Source organism: Choloepus didactylus, chromosome 9 (genome assembly GCF_015220235.1).
Source record: "Choloepus didactylus isolate mChoDid1 chromosome 9, mChoDid1.pri, whole genome shotgun sequence".
Taxonomy (NCBI): Eukaryota; Metazoa; Chordata; class Mammalia; order Pilosa; family Megalonychidae; genus Choloepus; species Choloepus didactylus.
In genome coordinates this window covers 133,441,112-133,461,976 of record NC_051315.1, presented here as the reverse complement: position 1 = coordinate 133,461,976, position 20,865 = coordinate 133,441,112, and the positions used below count along the sequence as shown (strand labels likewise).

The following is a 20,865-nucleotide window of genomic DNA, read 5'->3' as shown; positions in this document are numbered from 1 at the left end:
TCGCCATAACGATGGAAACGGTAAATGGCTTGGTCAACCTTACCCGAGACGTGCTACGCCGCCACAATCAGATGCTGAACTTAAATTTCCAGGCCATTCAGAAACTCCAAGCGGAGATAGATGAACTTGGACTGGAAATAGATGGACTCTGGAGAGTGCTTCAGCAAACATGTGACACCCGGTGGCTTACGGTTAAACTCTGTGTCACTCCTGTCAGGGCCAACGTGACCGGAAGCATTTCCAGAGTCTCTGATTGGCTGAAAAGGTCATATTTTCCTGAATTTGTTAATCTCTCCCAACAGGTGGAATCTAGTTTAGACACAATTGGGGGGATCAAGTTAAAACCCGTTAAAGTCGATCTCTCCGGGTTAGGCGAGGTTCTACAGAAACTATTGCACAGTGTTTCTTCCTGGTTCTCTTGGCCCAATTTAACTAATTGGATCCTCATTGCAGTGGGATTATTGGTGGGATTAGTCGTTGTTAAATGTTTGCTAGAACGCCTGTTTCAAGCGCAGCAGCAATTGCGTGTTACCACTATGATGGCTATGACTCCCACCTCTGTTACCCCCCGATAGTGACCGATTTATTAACCATACCCCTTCCTGGTCGCCTCAGGTGGGGCGCTTTGGAGCAAAATTTGTAGCGAATCGCATGGCTGTTTCTCGGGTGTAAAAGGCGACACCAGTAGTCATAATTTTGTCTCAGGTGGGTCTCTAGGGCAGAGTCCTAGTTGTGGCCAGACTGGACCCTAGCCATTGCACAGAGACACCTAGTGACACCCCCGACTCTGGTTACTGCTGTTCCTGCCCCCGTCGTTGTTCCCCAGTTGCCAGGCAAAGCACTGCAGGGAGAGTCACGTTGCTTCCAGCTTACGGACTCTCCGGTCTCCATATGACGTGAGCATTCTGGTTGGTGCTAGAGGCTCCGCCGCTGGATGGCTGAGGCCTAGTCCAGACTCCCCAAAGCACCAAAGAGGTTGTGAACCATTTGGGTTCACGGGAGCACGCTCATCACTGGAGACACTGGGTCAAAAATAAATAAGAAAGGGGGAGATGTGGAAAGCCGCCTCCCGAATCGGGCCTAGCGTATGCGCTGCAGCCTGCTCTAGAGTTACCCCCGCCCATCGAGTGAGCCAAGATGGCGCCTGCATCCTGTTTCCGCATAGTGACGCATGTATCCGCCACCCGCTCCTACCAATCGAAATCCTGTATACGCGATACTAGCCTAGAAGCTTATTGGTTGTTAATTGTGTATAAAAGGTCTTACCCGGACGGGGTAGGGTGAGACAGCCCACAAGGAGCCGTGCCTGACGGCCACATCGAGGCTGCTCTCCCACGAGGCGCCGTGCCCCGTGTGGGAACCAGTAACACAGAATGTTCATCTAGCTGTAGTAAAGGGCTTGCTTTCACAACTGCCGTGTGGTTCGAGTCGTGATTCATGACCAGGTTAGTTCGCGCAGTCTGCATCTCTCTCTCTCCTTCCCTGTTTCCCCTCGCCGGCCGGGAACCGGGGACCGAGCGGGGCAGCGCCGGATACTGGACGACTCCAGGGGCTGAGGGCAGGTGCACACAGGGACGTGTGACAGCCTGTGCCCGGGGAGCTGTGGAGGGGAGTGTCCAGGCTCCACAGAGGAGCTGTCACAGGAGGAGCTGCCTTGAGGGTCCAGGGAGGGGCAGGACGGCCCCAGAGGGCACCGCATGACCAGAGGCTCTGGGTTTGGGCTTTGAGCCTCGCCCTGAGGACCAGCCCCTCCGAGACTGAGTGAGAGGCAGTGGTGGGAGCTCCTGACCTGGTCTCTGAGAAGCTCCCTGTAGGGAAGGAGCCTGGGGTGCTGGGGGTGGAGGGAGGCTGTGCAGAGCAGGGGTTGAGCAGACAGGTGCCTTGGCCATCAGCGTGCTGGGTTGTTACAGGGTCTGCATCCAGAAAGCCCTGCAGGGTGTCCTACCATTTATGTTCTAAATTGGGCCACTGTCCAGAGAGAAATTAACTTGGAACTTCAGGAAAGCCATGCAGAGCAGGGGGCCCTCGATCCCCCAGCTCAGGCCCAAGCCTGCCAGCGAGTCCTGCCTAACAGCAAACCCCAGGAGGAGCCCAGGTGATGGGGTGGCCAGTCCAGCATCACGGTGTCCTGAAGTGAGCGCCTCTGTGCATCAGGTGTGAGTGAGGTTAACACACGAGCTTTCTCTTTACAAGAACAATGGTTTCTGGGATGGAGGAAGCATAGGAAATGCTGACTACCCGGCCTCAGACCAGTGTCTCTCCTCTGAGCTCCACCTTCCCTTTTCCAGCCGCTGTTTCTGCAGGAGGGTCTCAAGGATTAGACCCATCAACTACCTTTAGGATGTGCTAGGTCATGGCTGGACCCAGGAGACATCCCAGATGGGGACCAGCCTCCATGGTGGAGAGCAGGCGGCCTCACCTGTGGGTGGATCACGGATGGAGAGGATCAGGGCTTAGGGCAGGAGAAGGGCTGTGACACTTCTGCTTCCCAGGTGGGTCCATCCCTGTATCTGACTTCACCTGTTCCCTTCCTGTGGGTGGGTCACGGGGTCTTTATTTCTAATAATAATACAAAATAAAACCTCACAGACAGGTGAGAGTCCTTGTTCTCTTTGTCCCTATGCCCAGCTCCTGACCTTCCTCGAGTCCCCGGGAGCAGGGCTGTGCTCTGAGTGGTTTCCCTGGATGCGTCTGTGCCCATAAATGAGGCATCATATTGTGATGTGTGTGTTTAATTTGACACTGAGCATTAGATGCTGACTGTATATGTGCAGCTTCCTTTTTCCCCTCTACATTTATTTCCTGATCTAGCCATATTCCAAATCAAATTTTTCAATTGTTTTAACATGCTGTGAATAGACCTCTATTTGCTGGGGCATTCTGCTGTTGCAGGAGTGTCTTCCTAGAGTTGTCATAATGAAGTGCCACAAATTAGGCAGATTCGAATAAGAGATATTTATTCTTACAGATCTGGAGGCTAGAAACCTGGGATCAATGTCACAAGCCGAGCTCTCTCTGGATTCCGTGGAAGGGAATCTGAGCTGTCCTCCTCCAGCTCCCGGTGGTTCTGCATCCTGGGCCTTTCCTTCTTGCAGCTGCAGCTTCAGTCGAAGTGTCCATTGCCCCGTGGACATGTCTGTCTGTCTGTCTGTCTGTGTTGCTCCCATTCTTATTAGGACAGGAGCCATATTAGATTAAGGCACAGCCCTACACCACTACAACTTGGCTTAACTAACTCCATCTGCAGTGGTTCTTTTCCATAATATTCTTCCAGTCAAAATGCCCCAAGTAGGATTTCAACATAAATTTGGGGAAATAATTTAACCTGTAACAAGGACATTTTTAATGAATTTTTCTTTTTACATTTATGGACAATTCACCAATGAGAATCATTTTTCCTTCTGAAGCAGACACCTTGAAGTAGATTCCTAAGGAGACAAACACATTTTTCTCAATTTCATAAATTTTCATATTAATCACGTCACGGAGGCTCCCTGCATCTTTCTGAACTTATCCACCCAACTAAAGGACTTGACACCAGCCCCTTCCACAAAGGAGAAAAATGATGTTGAAAATCATATACTCAATATCAAAATATTTTTCAGAAACAGACTCTAACAAATCAAAAAGCTAATAACAACATGGTAAAAAAAGAAAAGTGAAAACCATTGACACCAACCAACACAGATTATCTAGATGGCTCTAAATACACACAAAGAATGAGCCTCAGCAGCCAGAAAGGAAATCCACACACCCACGGTGGGACGGGGGACGGAGGCCCCTTGGAGCTGCCCCCTGTGCCAGGAGAACACTCCTGACCCTTACATCCCTCTTCTCCATCTCCTCAGGGTTCAATTACCTAGAGCTGGGTGCTGATTCTGAGAAGACAGGGAGAGCAAAGCAGAACCTGTTCTGCCCCCAGGTAGCTGGTGGATGCTGAATTCCCAGCACCTGTGGTGTTCCAGCTGGGTCTTCAAAGCCAGATGGTTGTTTCAGGGGCTTCCCAGAGAAGCACCTGGAGCAGGAGAGCAGGCTCCCTGTGCGGGCCTGTGGGGCAGCTCGGGGTTAGTTAGAGAAGGAAATGGAAGGGGGGGAACCACAGGGATGCCTTTTTGACTAACGATGTATGCAAACTATGCAGCTCGCACCGCGGTGACCTCTGGCCCGAGCCCTTGAAGTTCTCAGGTAAGGTGCTCCAGGGGATTCCCAGATCACACAGCCACATTACTCATATTAACCAAAAGAGAGGACACGATCCTGACTAATGTACCCAGAGACTCCGGCAGGCAGTGACGTCGTCATACACATGCTGGTCCAAGGACTGCTATTGCCCTGCCCACTGCATGGCCCAACTCAGCCGATGAGGGTCATCATTCCAGAGAGTGGTGATCAATCTTCGGGTGGCAAAGATCATCCCTTGTCAGTGTGTATCTAATGAAAATTCCCGTCCCTAATGCTATCAAGAGCGTGGAATGGATGGATGGACACCTGAAAGCACACCCAGTGTTTTCTGAGCCTCCCTCTTGCCCCCGGGACACCATCTCTCCCTGGCCACCCTCCTTCATGTGGCCGCATGTCTCTGCCCCAGCCTCCGCAGGGCCTCCTTCACGTCCTTGTTCCGTAGACTGTAGATGAGGGGGTTCAGCATTGGGATGACCAGGGTGTAGGAAATGGACATTATCTTTCCCTGCTCCAAGGAATCCACACCTCCTGGCTGGGCATAAATGACAAATGCGGTCCCATAAAACAGGGAGACTGCAGTCAAGTGGGAGCCACAGGTGGAGAAGACCTTCCGTCGCCCGGCCGCAGAGCGCATCTTCAGGACAGTCATGGTGATGAAGCTGTAGGACACCAGGATCACGAATGTGGTGCTCACAACGATGCATCCACAGAGTCCGAACATGACTAGCTCATTGAGGGATGTGTCTGTGCAGGCGAGCTGGAGCAGTGGGGGCACGTCACAGAAGAAGTGGTTGATCCGGTGGGAGCCGCAGAATGGGAGACGGAACGTGAGACTGGTCTGCACGATGGAGTTGAGGCAGCCTCCACAGTAGGAGCTCAGCACCAGACGGGTGCAGGTCAAAGGGCGCATGGTGATGGGGTAGCGCAGGGGGCTGCAGATGGCCAGGAAGCGGTCATAGGCCATGACGGCCAGCAGGAAAGCCTCAGTGCTACCCAGAGAGAAGAACAAAAAAAACTGGGAGGCACAGCCCATGAAGGTGATGATCTTGGTGGAGGAGAAGAAGTTGGCGAGGGCATTGGGAGTGATGACGGACGAGTAGCACAGGTCCAGGAAGGACAGGTTCTTGAGGAAGAAGTACATGGGGGAGTGGAGGTGGGCATCCAGGGTGATGACCACGATCATGGTGAGGTTCCCCAGGATGGTGACCACGTACACGGCCAAGAACACCACAAAGAGCAGGGCCTGGGTCTCAGGGCCACCCTCAAATCCCACCAGCACAAACTCCTGCTGGGAGACCCCTGAGAGGTTTCCAGCTCTGTGGGGTGGCATGGCCCTGAGCCCAGACATGGGGGGCAGAGGGAAGGCCAGAGGCAGCAGGAGGGAGAAAGTCACATTTGGATGCTCCCCCATCCCTCTGGAGCACAGGGACCATCGGTGCACACTGCTCACTGCCCTGGAGGGACAACAGTGACTATTCTACTTCCAGATGGGCTCAGGTGACCTGAAAGGTGACATTTATTCTGATTAATTAGATCATGCATATGCACTGGGTCCTCACTCCAGGGGAGTCTGATATGTTGCTCTGTGGGTGCAGAGATGCCTTGTAGATCTTGCATAAGGACTGTGTTTAAACCTTCCCCACCTTCCTTCTGACCTAAAGGTTCTCCAGTCCCCATAGGGGATTCTGACTCCTTGGCTTGAACATGGATCTCATCTTGCTCTTTCTGTGTCTTATTTTACTCTTTACTAACTCCAGCAATGTCTGCAGAGTGCCTATTTTGCTCCAGGCATTTACTGGGTGGGCATGGATAAGGCCAGGATGAACGCACTGCAGGATTGCTCTCACGAGGTTAAGTCAATGTTCTCTGTCTGTCAAGCTGTCTGTTTCTCCTGCAGAATTCTGAGCACCACCTCATTATCTCTGGCTCTGTTCCTGAGCATGGTGGCACTGCAGTAGTGAGCTCTCTGCATCCTGGTGGACCTTGGGGTGCTTCCACCATGTCCAGGTGTTGAACAGATAATGGGGAAGGAGCTGGCTCCCCCTGCTCTGAGCAGCAGGAAGGGGAGCTGTGGCACTCATTGATGATGGCATGCCCTCCCTTTATTCTATCCATCAGCCATTCCCATGCACTTCAGCATTCCCCTCTGCCCTGGGGGCTTTAGTCAGCCCACCCCCACCCCGTTCCTTCCAGTAACAAGTGTCTCTCTTCTGCCTAGTCCCATCTGCATTCTACTGACCTTTTCCTCCCATGACTTGTCACGGCATAGACCACACTGGAGGGCCATGAGGGGCTCTGGGTACTGCAAAACAGGCTGGATCCCCATCCCCCCATGGAATCCAGCAGGAATGGGGAGGGGATCACATCCCCCAGGGAATGGGTGAAGGATCAAAGTGGAATGAGCCAGACCTCAGGGCGTTACATTGACTCTTGCCAACGGCTGAGCTCTGCCAGGGTGGAGAGGCTGCCTGGGAGGAGGGAGCTCCTGGGAGTGGAGGGCTGCGAGGTGGCATGGTGCAGGGGACACCCTCCAGCTCCCTCCAACCTGTGTTACCAAGAAGATGCTCCCTTTGGGCTGGTCACTGAGAACCGAGATGTTCCCACAGAAATGGTTGCAGAGGAAAGGATGGATCAGTCTATTTTCCTCTCCCAGGAGAGGTTCCCTCCAACCCCTGCGTGCAGGGAATAGGACTGTCTGAGGCGTTATGTCCAGTCCATGTCACCCTGGACGATCTCCCTAGTGTGTGAGGATGGGGGCTGGGCATGGTGGGAGATGGGGAGGGTAAGTCAGGGTCTGCCCTGCAATTCTCCTGGCAGTAAACCTGGGGACTCCCCATGTGTTGGGTGTTAGAGCTGCCCAAACCCCCTGAGCACCCCCACAGCCATCTCACCCACAGTGGGGGACACCAGTGGCTTGAGTGTCCTGTCTGTCCAGTAGCATCCCTGCTCATCAGATTTCTCCACTGTGACCCTAAGGCTCTCAGGTTACAGATTTTGTTGTAAATACAAGTGTGATGACCTAAGTTTCTGCATAAGTTGAAACTAAATAGGAAATTCTATCTGTGTGGAAACAAGCTGAGATTCTGTCAGTTGCTCAGTGCTGTCCCCAGGATCCCTCAGGACAGCAGCCTGCAACTTGAGCCTGAGCCGTGCATGAATGTGATGAGGGGACCCCGGGGTGCTCTGCCTTGAACTCCTCACCTGTCCTCCTCCCCAGGAGAGTGAGGTCCAGTTTCTGGCAGCTTCACCCTCAGGTGGGAGCTTGTTGGAAAGGCAGAATCTCCCACCCAAACCCACTGACTCGGGACCTGCACTTAAACCAATCACAGGGGATTTTTGCCAAGGTGGGTTTGGGGCACTGCTCCGTGTGACCCTGATGCCCAAGGTCAGGCTTCCAGTCACCTACAGAGAGCAACCCCTGAGCACCTGCTGTCTCCCCAGCCCTGACACCTCCCCACACGCAGGGTCTCTGTCAACTCCTGGCAGCCCTGAGGGTGGGGGGGTCTTGACCTTACCTTCTCCAAATGATGGTCAGGACTCCTGCAGGGCCACAGCCAGGACCTGTGCTCCAGGGTCACTCGTGCTCCTGTCCTTGGTGTATGCGATGGTAATGCAGCTGACACTGAGGACTGTTACTCTCTCTGGGTTCTCCCTGGCTCCTCAGGACACATGCCTGTTGTTCGGTGGAAGCAGGAGGGACACAGCTCAGCTTAGCTCTGCAGCTCCGTCTCCTCCCTGTAGTCCTGGTGCTTGTCAAGGCACCTGCACATTGGGTCACTCTTCTGGGAAGTTTTTCTCCCTGCATAGCTGGGACTCGGAGCCTCACAGGGCCAATTAAGGGAGAGCTGGTCCCTGCAGTGCCCTGGGGCTGCCAACTCCCTGGGACCCAGAAGCTGCAGTCCTGTCGCCAGTGCTTGTCTGATTATCTCCATGTCCGAGCTGGAAGTCTGAAGCCCTCCAGGAGCCCTGGAGGTGGCACAAGACAAAAAGGGGACACCTCGGAGGGGCCCAGAGGCCCCAGTGTGGAGCCCTTGCTCCCTCCCCTCCGCCTGCTCCATCTCACCCTGTTGGTGTGAGGAACGGGGGCTCAGGGACCATCGGACCATCGTCCTGGGCAGCAGGGCAGCCTTTTCACCCCAGTTGAGTGATTCTGCCTCCTCCTAAACCTCTGACCTGGGCCCTTCCCTGCCCATGGACACAGGCAAATTATCTTCTTTTCTGAATTTTGGGCGTTGTTTTAAATTCCCTTTCACTTCTTGCTTTGTTTTTGCTTGCAACTACTTAAAGTCCTCTATTTGTGAAATTTCACAACAAACACATGCTTGTGGAAATTCAAAGCATTAGGTAGCGATGAAATGAAAGGGGAATGCTCTTAACTTTAACCCCAATAAAATCTTTCCCCTTAGCAAAGAGCTGTCTAATTTCCCAGATGAGGGTCTGCAGGCCCATTTCTCTGTAAACTGCATCACAGCACTGATTTGATCTGTTTTTGGAGTTTCATTTTACAACGCTCAGTGTTGTCAGCAGGGAGGAGGTCACAGGTGTCCTGTCCTTGTCCCCCCTGGAGCACAGGTGCTGTTTGGACCACACTTCACACTGACATGGAGAGACAAGAGCATCTATTCTGCTTCCAAGTGAGCTCAGAGGGTCCTGAAAGGGATCATCTTTATATTAACTGAATCATAAATATGCATGGGGCCCTCGCTCCAGGGGAGTCTGAGATGTGGCTCTGGAGATGCAGAGATGCCAACCAGATCTGAGCTCATGGCGCAGGGAAGGCTTTTAAGTCCTCTCCCTCTTTCCTGTGCCCTAAGTGCTCTCCTGTCCCCACAAAGGAGGCCCTTCTGGGGTCTACAGGTGTTTGCAGGTACATTTTATCTGACACTGTCCGCACCATGTTCCTGGTTTATTAACTCAGATAATGTCTTTTGGCAATAGCAATGCTTGCTACTCTTCCACCCATCAGCTGGTTCCCACTGTTTCCTGGTTTCCCCTCTCACCCTGGGGGCTTTAGGCAGGTCCCACCTTATCTACTGGTAACCAGAGTCTCTCTTCTCCCTGGTCCCATCTGGGCTCCACTGAACTTTTTCTCCTCCCGGGTCTTGTCACAGCAGAGACCACACCTGAGGGCCGTGAAGGGGGCTGGACATTGCAAAGTCTGCTGGATCCCAGGTGATTGATGGAATCAAATAGGAAAGGGAAGGGAATGAAAACCCCATCAGACACAGGATGGGCAAAGGGTCAGAGTGAAAGGGAGCCAGACCTCAGGGCATAGCAAAGACCCACTAGTGACTGAGCTCCGGCACGGAGAGGCTGCCTGGGAGGAGAGAGCTCCCAGTGAGTGGAAGGATTCGAGTTTGCACATTGCAGGGGATGCTCTCTGTCTCCTCCAACCTGCATTCTCTCAGATGATGCTGCTGTCTCCAGGCTGTTCATGAGAACCCAGATATTCCAGCAGAAGTGGGTGCAGAGGAAAGAAAGGATCAGCCCACTTTCCTCCCCAGGAGACCTTCCCGCAGCCTCTGGGCACAGGGAATGGGGCTCTCGGAGCCACGAGTCTCATTCAGGTCACCCTGGACGCTGGGCCCTGCCTGGACGGGAGGCTGCCAGGGTGCAGGTGCAGAGGGGGCAGTGAGCATTGGTCTGCCCTGCACATGCCTGGCGGTGACCTGAGATGCCATTGGGGCTGGTGGTCTCAGCTGTGGGACCCTCCTGGGCACCCTCACTGCCCTCTCACACACAGTGGGATACAGAGTCCCATCTGTTCAACACCCTCACTGTTTTTCAGATTTTTCCGTTGTGACCACAAGATTTTCAGTTTCATTGTTTTGTGATCAATTCTTGACAATTACTCTTGACAAACACTTAGCATATCAGACTAATGTTTATCTAAGTTGTCTGCGTGAGATGCAGAATTTTATAGGAATTTCCATCCATGTGTAAGGAAGCTGGGATCCCACTCACCAGCTGAGTGCTGTCCCCAGGATCCCTCAGGACAGCAGCCTGCAACTCGAGCCTGAGCCCTGAGTAAATGTGATGAAGGGACCCGGGGACGCTCTGCCTTGAACTCGTCACCTGTCCTCCTCCCCAGGAGAGTGAGGTCCAGGTTCTGGCAGCTTCACCCTCAGGTGGGAGCTTGTTGGAAAGGCAGAATCTCCCACCCAAACCTACTGACTCGGGACCTGCATTTAAACCACCCACAGAGGGCTTGTGCCAAGGTGGGTGTGGGAACACTGCTCCCCATGACCCTGATGCCCAAGGTCAGACTTCTGGTCACCTACAGAGAGCAACCGCTGAGCATCTACTGTCTACCCCAGCCCTGACACCTCCCCACACGCAGGGTCTCTGTCAACTCCTGGCAGCCCTGAGGGTGGGGGCCTTGACCTTACCTTCTCCAGATGATGATCAGGACTCACACAGGGCCACAGCCAGGACCTGTGCTCCAGGGTCACTCATGCTCCTGCACTTTGTGTCTGTGATGGTAATGCAGCCAACCCTGAGGACCGTTATTCTCTCTGGGTTCTCCCTGGCTCCTCAGGACACATGCCTGTGCCTTCAGTGGAAGCAGGAGGGACACAGCTCAGCTCAGCTCTGCAGCTCCGTCTCCTCCCTGTAGTCCTGGTGCTTGTCGAGGCACCTGCACATCGGGTCACTGTTCTGGGAAGTTTTTCTCCCTGCATAGCTGGGACTCGGGGCCTCACAGGGCCAATTAAGGGAGAGCTGGTCCCTGCAGTGCCCTGGGGCTGCCAACTCCATGGGTCCCAGAAGCTTCAGTCCTGTTGCCAGTGCTTGTCTGATTATCTCCATGTCCGAGCTGGAAGTCTGAAGCCCTCGGGGAGCCCTGGAGGTGGCACAAGACAAGGAGGGGACACCTCGGAGGGGCCCAGAGGCCCCAGTGTGGAGCCCTTGCTCCTTCCCCTCCGCCTGCTCCATCTCACCCTGTTGGTGTGAGGAACGGGGGCTCAGGGACCATCGGACCATCGTCCTGGGCTGCAGGGCAGACTTTTCACCCCAATTGAGTGATTCTACCTCCTCCTAAACCGCTGACCTGGGCCCCTCCCTGCCCACAAACTGAGGCAAATTACCTTCTTTTTCTGAAATTTCACAGTTGTTTCACACCAGCCCTAAATTCCCTTTCCTTTCTTCCTATTTTGGTTTTGTTTACAACTGTTTAAAGTTCTCTGTGGAATTTCATAACAAATTCATGCTTGAAGAAATTCAAGGAAAGAGGTAGTGATGAAATGAAAGGGGAATGCTCTTATTTTTAACCCCAATAAAGTCTTTCTCCTTAGCAAATTGCTGTATAATTTCCCAGATGAGGGTCTGCAGGCTCATGGGTTGGTTTTTACGCTTTTCTCTATAAACTGCATCACAGCATTGATTAGCTCTGCTTCTGGAGTTTCATTTGACAACACTCAGTGCTCATCTTTCTAAGTCAGAGCTTTAGTTTTGATGACTCTACAAGTGCCTTTGTATGGACACACTACAGTTTATCCACAATCCACTAACAGCAACATTTCATAGAGCAAAATTGTAGGTTCAACAAAGATGTATAGATCTTAAATTTTTAGAACTGATAACTGAGATTCAAAGCATATTAAGCAAAAACTGACAGAATTGAATCATGGTTGAAATATTAGACGTATTTCAGTAATTGATAAACCTGGCAGTCAAGAAGTAGTGCCCAAGTGTTAGATGTGAAAACAACTATTAACAAATGGACCTAACCAACATGCTGAGAACTCATCAAGGAACACAGGATACACTTTCATTGGAAACACCAGGACAATTAGTAAACTATGGCAGAGGAAATAGCACAAGATATTTAATCATGTGGAGTATGTTTGCTGACAGAGTGGAATCACCATAGGCTTCAGTAACATAAAGATAACCAAGAACCCCAACAAAAGTTTGCCAATTAAGGAAAACACTACTAAGAAACTCCAAGGGCCAAAAAATACCACAACAATTTAGAATAATCTTTGAACCACTGACAACAAAAATAGTGTAAAACTCATGTCTTGAAATGTGGTGAAGATTGAGCTGGAGTGAAATTTATATTTTTAATTTCGCAGGTTGAAATGTAGGACGGTTGAAATTCAATGATCAAAATTTCTACTGTAGGAAGCTAGGAAAAGAACAGCAAATGAAACACAAAGCACAAAAAAGGAAACATTGAAATCAGTGAATTAAAAGCCTTTATAAAAGCAAAAGTCAAAAACCCAAAATTGAGATTGGGAAAATTAACAAAATTGATAGGCATCTTAGAAGACTGAGGATAAGAAATTAGTGTATAAAAATTATATATTTATAGATATTAAGAACATAGTCAGTATTTGTGAACAACTTCATCCTAAAAATTTTGACATGCTAAATATATGTGACACCTTTGAAAAACCACAGTGTCATGAACTAACACAAAATGAAACAGAAAATGTGAATAATCATGTAACCATTCAGAAGATCAGCTCAATAACTAAATCCTTTGCCACAGTGACATAACCTCAGTATCATGCTAAACTCCTCTGGAGGAAATGAAAAGAGGAAACACTCCTCAACTCATATTATAAGAATGCTATAACTTTGATAGCAAAACTGGCTAAGATAGTTTTATAAAAGGAAATTTGCCGGTCAACATTTCTCATATATAGAGACAAAATATCTTAAATATACTATGAGCAAACCAGGATAAAATTTTAAAACATACCAACTCAAGACTAAATTAGATTTAGGAATGCAAGATTGATTTAGTTTTCCAAAATTAGAGAAAAATTTTACTACATTCAGGCATTAAAATTCAAAATTTTTGCCAAGAATTTCAGAAAATAAGCTATGTAATTCAAATTTAATTAATAAAAAAACCTTCTTACCAAACAGTTAATAGAATCATTCTTTCTCTGAGAAACGGTCTGTAATAATGACTGAATGAATGAATGAACAAACAAATGAAGTAATGATTAAACAAATAAACAAAGGAATGATGTGCAACTGACATCACATTAGTGTTTGCATGTTTATAACTTTTATCTTTAAGTTGGGAAACCAAAAATATATCCATTTTCAACACTTCTATTGAACCCTGTATTGCAGAAAATAATGAGTGCAGCAAGGCAAGAAAAAGACATAAAAGATATATCATTTATAAAGAAAGAATTAAGTCATGCTATTGAATATAACCAGATTATACTGATTGTACCAAAGAATGTACAATGAATTAATGGAATCAAGAAGTCACTTAGAAATCTCACTATATACAAAAATCAATTGCATTTCTCTATATTAGTGAAAGAACATGATAACATTAATTCTCATTACCACTTTAGATACTGCCAAAATATCAAAAACCAGCATTAAATTGAACAGTTAAGGTCTGTGTATGAAAATTGTAAAACATAGCTGAAGGAAAACAAACTTAACCAAATGAGGCAAATACCTTGTTTATGATTTGGAAGAAACAATTGTATCAAGATTTAAAATTTTTCCAAAGTAGTATACACAAGTATTACAATTCCAGGAAAATTCTAGGCAGATTTAATTTTATTTTTTTCAATGTGTTTGAAGAGCAGGTGTAGGTTTACTGGAAAATAACACAGTAAGCATGGGGTTCCCATATATATCCCCCCCCGCTGCAGTCCGTTTTCCCCTTTATTAACAGTTTGTATTTGTGTGACACTTTTGTTACAATTCATGATCCAAAATTATTATACCTATGTTATTAATTAGTGTCCATAGTTTATTAAGACACTCTTTGAGGTTTCAACTGTATGGCTTTTTTTTTTTTTTCTCTTCCTCTCTGTTTTTTGTCAGAGAATTTGTAGGTTTATCTAATTCCATCTGCAACAGTCCTTTTCCAAATATGGTCACAGTCAAAATATTGGCAGTAATGACTTCAACATGAATTTGTGGGACAGAATTCAATCCATTACTGGGATATTTTGGTTGATTTCTAAATTTTTCTTTTACAACTTTGAGCAACACAAAAATGAAAAACCTTTCTTCACTCTGAGGTATATATCTAGAGTGGATTCCTGAGTAGAAAAATAGACATATTCCACAACTCATAAACTTCCATATTAATCACACAACATTGAGGCTGCATGCATGTTTTTACACTATCGCAATCCAATAATATTCATAGCCAGTCCATTCCACAAAGTGGAAGAAGATATCTGAAATTTATATAATCAATAAAATGCTCATATCCAGAATATAAAAAAATGTCTTACAAATCAATAAGTAAATGACCAAAGACACAGTAAAATAAAATGCGCAACCCATAGATGATACCCGCAAATCAATACCCAGGGGCTGCGGAGTCTATGGAGAGAGGAGGAACCTCATCAGACAGAAGGGAAATCCACAGAAGCATGTGGAACGCAGCGAAGCCTGGGGCCCAGGGAGCTGAGCCTGCGGCCAGGAGAATTCAGGTGCCTCCTACACCCACCATCCTTTCCCTCTTCTCCCTCTTCAACTACCTAAAGTTGGTCCTTATTCTGAGCTGCTTGTGGTGGGAAAACAGCATCTGTTATGCTCTCAAGTCTCTGAACATCGTCTCCTGTCCAGCTGGGTTAAGAGGTCGCATTGAACGTGGAATGCAAAGCCCCCAGGGTATTGCTTCTGGGTTTTCAGGAGGCAGCTGGTTGTTTCGGGGGTATCCCACAACAAGCCTTGGGACAACACCTGGGGATGGAGGACAGGCTCCCTCTATGAGCTATGGAGGGCTTGAGCATGACTCAGGACAGGGGAGGGTGGGAGAGAATCAAATCAAGGAAGTGAGGAGGAAGCACTGTGTTAGCATCTCCCCAGTTATCCCTACAGCCTGAGCAGGACTTCCCTCTGAAATCCCCATGAGTGAAGGTAGAAAGCCACAAAGCACGTCCATCTACCCAGTGACCTAGTGCACGAGGAGAGTGTTTCCCACACCCGGCTTCACATTCTCCCTATTGCTCTGCCCAGTCTGTGGCCAAAACTCCAATAATTATCAATATTGCACCAGAGATGGATCTTACATTTTCTGGTGGCAAAACACATCCCCTATCATTGTCTATCTCTCAGAATTTCCTGTCTGTAATGCTGTCAAGAGCATGGAATGAATGGGTGCAGTCTTCAAAGTGCACCCAGGGTCTGCTGAGCCTCCCTCTTGTCCCCGGGACACCGTCTCTCCGTGACCACCCTCCTTCAAGTGGCTGCGTGCTTCTGTCCCAGCCTCCGCAGGGCCTCCTTCACATCCTTGTTCCGCAGACTATAGATGAGGGGATTCAGCATCGGGATGACCAGGGTGTAGAAGACGGACACCACCTTGCCCTGCTCCATGGACTCCACAGCCCCTGGCTGGGTGTACATGACATAAAGAGTTCCATAAAAGAGAGATACCACAGTCAGGTGGGAGCCACAGGTGGAGAAGACCTTCCATCACCCGGCCGTGGAGCGCATCCTCAGGATGGTCACGGTGATGTAGCCGTAGGACACCAGGACCACAAGTGTGGTGCCCACAATGATGAACCCACAGAGTCCAAACAAGACCCGCTCATTGAGGGATGTGTCGGTGCAGGCGAGCTGGAGCAGGGGGGGCACATCACAGAAGAAGTGGTTGATCCGGTGGGAGCTGCAGAACGGGAGGTGGAATGTGAAGCTGGTCTGCATGATGGCGTTGAGACAGCCTCCACAGTAGGTGCTCACAACCAGGCGGGTACAGGTTGAGGAGCGCATGGTGATGGGGTAGAGCAGGGGGCTGCAGACGGTCATGAAGCGGTCATAGGCCATGATGGCCAGCAGGAAAGTCTCTGAAGTTGCCAGAAGGGAGAAGAAGAAGAACTGGATGGTGCAGTCCATAAAGGTGATGATCTAGGTGGAGGAGAAGAAGTTGGCGAGGGCATTGGGGGCGATGACGGACGAGTAGCACAGGTCCAGGAAGGACAGGTTCTTGAGGAAGAAGTACATGGGGGAGTGGAGGTGGGCATCCAGGGTGATGACCACAATCATGGTGAGGTTCCCCAGGATGGTGACCACGTACAGGGCCAGGAACACCACAAAGAGCAGGGCCTGGGTCTCAGGGCCACCCTCAAATCCCACCAGCACAAACGCCTGCCAGGAGACCCCCAAGAGGTTTCCGTCACTGTGGGGTGGCATGGCCCTGAGCCCAGACATGGGAGGCAGGAGGGAGGTGGGAGGCAGCAGAAGGACACATGTCATGTTTGGACTGTCCCACATCCTCCTGAATGCAGGGACCACTGGTGTCACGCTGCTCTCTGATCTAGAGGGATAACCATGACCGTTCTGCTTCCAGATGTGCTCAGAGTGTCCTGAAAGGATACATTTATTATGCTTAATCAACTCACCCATGTGCACTGGATCTTCACTCCAGGGGAATCTGGGAGGTTGATCTGGAACGATGAGAGCCTTGAAGAGCAGAGAAGCCACAGTGTAGGGAGAGCATTAAAGGCTCCCCTATCTTCTTTTGGCCTGAATGCTCTCCTGTCCCCTCATGGTCCCTTAGGGCTATTTCTGTTCTTCATGCACCTGATCTTGGACTGTCCATGCCACGTTCCTATTCCACTAGCTCCAGCAATGTCTATTTGCGGTCCTCCTCCACCAGCTTCATGCCAAGTGAAGATTGTATCATCAGGCCAGGCTGGATGCAGGGGTCACCAGCACTCAGGAGGCTAATGCAGTGCTCTCTGATTGTCTATCTGTATGTCCTGCAGGACTCTGAGCCCCATCAATATGTCTCTGACTCTGTGCCAGAGCACGGTGGCACTCCACCAGCGAACTCTCTACACCCTTGAGGACGTTGGAGGGTTTCCCACAATATCCAGGTACTGGACCCATCGTGGAAAGGGACCACCTCCCCTGGACTTAGCGGCAGCAGGACGCAGAGCTGTGCACACATGGAGGGTGGATTGCCCTCTGTTCTCTCCATCAGCCCATCCCCAAGCTCTTCAACGTTCCTGTCTGGCCCTGGGGCTGTAGGCAGACCCCACCATTTCTACTTGATAACCGAGTCTCTCTTCTGCCTAGTCCATATGGACTGTCCTAAACTTTTTCCCATCCCCATCTTGTAACAGCCTAGACGACACAAATGTACCATGAGTGGGCTGGCACTGAAAAATATTTTGTATCCCAGATTATTCATGGAATCCAGTAGGAATATGGAGGGAATTCCACCCCAACAGAGGAGGGATCTATGAAGGATCCAGATGAAAGTGGCAGGCAGACCTTGGGACATTACAAAGACCTGCCTTTCTGAGCTCTCAGGTGTGGATGGGTGGCCATTTCATGTTGCAGGGGACACCCTCAGGACCCCTCCTGACCTGTGTTCTCTCAGATGATGATGTCTTTTTGCTGGTCATGGGGAACCCAGATATTCCAACTGCAACAGGTGCAGAGGAAAGGGTGGATCAGTCCACTTTCTGCTCCCAGGAGGGTTTCCCTCCAGCCCATGAGCACTGGGCTTGCCTGGACATGTGAGAACACTGGCCTGGAGGGCACAAGGAGGAGTGGGAGGGGGTCTGTCCTGCACACTCCTGGAGTAACCATGGAACTCCCTTGGGGCTGGTGGGTGCAGCTGTTGGCCTCTCCTAGGCACCCCACTGCCCTTTCGCACCCAGTGGGGAAACTGGTGGGTAGAGCATCCCATCTGTCCAGCATCATCACTATTTTTCAGATTTCTCCACTGTGACCACCAGGTTTTCAGTTTCATGATTTTGTGATAATTTTCTGGCAATTACTCTTGACAAACCCTTTGCCTGTCCAAATAGTTCCTACTGAAATTATGTGCATGATATGCCAAAACTGTATAGGAATTTCCATCCATGTGTAAAGAAGCTGGGACCCCACTGGCCAGCTGAGTGCTGTCCCCAGGATCCCTCAGGACAGCAGCCTGCAACTTGAGCCTGAGCCATATGTGAATGTGATAAAGGGACCCGGGGATGCTCTGCCTTGAACTCCTCACCTGTCCTCCTCCCCAGGAGAGTGAGGTCCAGGTTCTAGCAGCTTTGCCCTCAGGTGGGAGCTTGTTGGAAAGGCAGAATCTCCCACCCAAACCCACTGACTCGGGACCTGCATTTAAACCACCACAAAGGGTTTGTGCCAAGCTGGGTGTGGGGGCACTGCTCCCTGTGACCCTGATGCCCAAGTTCAGGCTTCGGTCACCTACAGAGAGCAACCCCTGAGCGCCTTCTGTCTACCCCAGCCCTGCCACCTCCCCACACACAAGTTCTCTGTCAACTCTTGGCAGCTCTGAGGGTGGGGGCCTTGACCTTACCTTCTCCAGACGATGGTCAGGACTCACGCAGGGCCACAGCCAGGACCTGTGCTCCAGGGTCACTCGTGCTCCTATTCCTGATCAGGATGGTGATAACACAGCCGACACAGGGGCATTAGTCTCTCCAGGTTTGTCCTGGCTCCCTCGGAGGAGAAGTGGCAGTGGGGAGAGCAGGATAGGCAGGTTTCTGGGTCTCAATGGGAGTTGGGTCTGGGGCTCCAGCTTCTGGCTACAGGACACATGCCTGGGTCTTTGGCTGAAGCAGGAGAGACACAGCTCGGCTCTGCAGCTCCATCTCTTACTGTCATCAGGATGCCTTGCTGAGCTGCCCGCACATCAGGGTCACTCTGCTGGGAAGTTTTTTCACCTGCATGTCTGGGACTTGGGGCCTCACAGGGCCAATTAGGGAGACCTGGGCCCCTGCAGTGCCCTGGGGCTGCCAACTACTCCCTGGGCCCCAGAAGCTGCAGTCCTGTTGCCAGTCCTTCCCTGATTCTCCTGATGTCTGAGTAGAATCCTGAAGCCTGCCAGGGAATCTGGAGGTACCACAGACAAAGTTAAGACTGCTAGGAGGGGCCCAGAGACCCCCAGTGGGGAGCCCTTGCTCCCTCCCCTCCCCCTGCCCCATCTCACCATGTTGGCATGAGGGAAGTGGGGCTTGGGGACGGGGCAATCATCCTGGGCAGCTGGTCAGCCTTTTGACCCCAACAGAGTGATTCTGCCTCCTAAACCGCCAACCTGTGCGGGTGACTGAGCTTGTACCTCGACTTACCAGGCCTGGGCCAGGGGACCTGATATCACCCCCTGGGGAGGGTAGTGGGTACGGGCGTTAGTGCCCTCTGCAGCCCCCCCGAGCCTGGGGAGCGAGGTCAAGGCAGCTCCCTTTTCCTCACCCAAAATGCCACTGGCAGAGAAGGCTTGCCGGAGGAAACCGCCTTTCTCCCAACCGCCCTTTCCTCACTTCCTTATCTTGCCCGCACACTCCCCCGTGCCAAGGCAACTCCTGCCACCGCCAGCGCGCATGCACCGTGGCCAGAACAACTCCCGCCCGCTGCAACGGCTCCTGCGTCCTCTCAGAACCAATCCTAGCCCCTCTCCCTTCAATATTGCCATTTAAGGCTACTTCACCTCCTTTCCAGCCCTGCCCTTCTTACCAGCCTATATAACCTGTAATCACCCCTGAATAACTCTCTTTGGCGCATACTCCTACTGGATGAAGAGTGTCTTGTCCTTATCGCCGCCCTCCACACCTTGCACGCCTCCCGCCGAGGACCTGGCCAAGTCCTCCGCCTCGCCCTCGCCTCCGGGAAAGAGCCCCCGCCGCCGGTACCCTTTAAGCAGCCCCGAGAGCTGAGGGCTCCGCTACCGGCCGCCACTCCCCCCCAGAAGCAGTAACCGCGACCGCAAACCTGGGCAAATTACTTTCCTTATGTGAAATTATGTTGTTGCATAAGACCGTCCCTAATTCTCTTTCATTTGTTCTTATTTTATTTTTGTTTCCAGCTGTTTAAATTTATTTATTTGTGAAATTTCGTAACAAATGTATGTTTGAAGCTCAACTAATTGGGAAATGATAAAATGGAAGAGGAATTCTCTTACCATTAACCCCAATAAAATCTTTCCTCTTAGCAATTGGACAAATAAGTCCTCAGTGGGGTGTCCAAAGGCTGCTGGGTTGTGTTTTATTTTTATACTGGATTGCAACATTCATTAGTTGTGCATTTGAGTTTCAGTAGCATCATTTCATGCTTGTCTTTCTAAGACAAAACTTTGGATTTTGTGCCTCCACACATGCCCTTTCAGGGCACATTGTAGTTTATCCATCACTCCAGTGATTGGCCTTGATTTATACTCTTTCTATCATGAACAAGGACACCATTCATCTACCAATGTTAGATTAGGATAGTAATAGTCATCAAGTGGTCCTAACTGACATATGTAGAACACTACTTCCAGGAAATGCAGAAATCACATGTCTTTGAAGCACATGGCACATTACCAAAATATTCTAATTTGTATTGCAGAAGAATTTTTTGTCATATCTTACAGAATATGTTTTCTTACAAAATGGCATTATAGTAGATGCCAATAACATAAACACCTCCACCCTCAGTCTTGGAAATTAAGCAATGCACTGCTGAAGAAATACATAGGTCAAAAATTAATCACAAATTAAAAACATTTGCACAATAGAATAATGCACAATCCAAATATAGCAATGCAATTAACTTATGGTTAGAGTGAAATTTATATTTTTAATTGTACATATTAGAATAGAGAAATAGTTCAAATTTAATAATTGAAGATTCTATTCCATGAAACTATGAAAAGAACAGCCAATTAAATACTTAGAACCTGGGCAGAAAAATTGAAATCAATGGAATATAAATTACATATATTAAGAGAAAATCAGCAAAGTC

At 49.8% G+C, this 20,865-nt stretch overlaps 1 protein-coding gene and 2 pseudogenes across 1 annotated transcript; all 3 read right to left on the bottom strand.

The window, feature by feature from the left end:
* Positions 1-4,561: 4,561 nt before the first annotated feature.
* Positions 4,562-5,512, bottom strand: LOC119544643 (olfactory receptor 12-like). The gene has a single exon (XM_037850118.1). The coding sequence runs from the start codon at positions 5,510-5,512 to the stop codon at positions 4,562-4,564; it is 951 nt and encodes a 316-aa protein (XP_037706046.1).
* Positions 5,513-15,360: 9,848 nt separating this feature from the next.
* LOC119544655 lies at positions 15,361-16,311 on the bottom strand (annotated as a pseudogene).
* Positions 16,312-17,527: 1,216 nt separating this feature from the next.
* Positions 17,528-20,865, bottom strand: part of LOC119543875 — a 47,423-nt pseudogene continuing 44,085 nt past the window's right edge.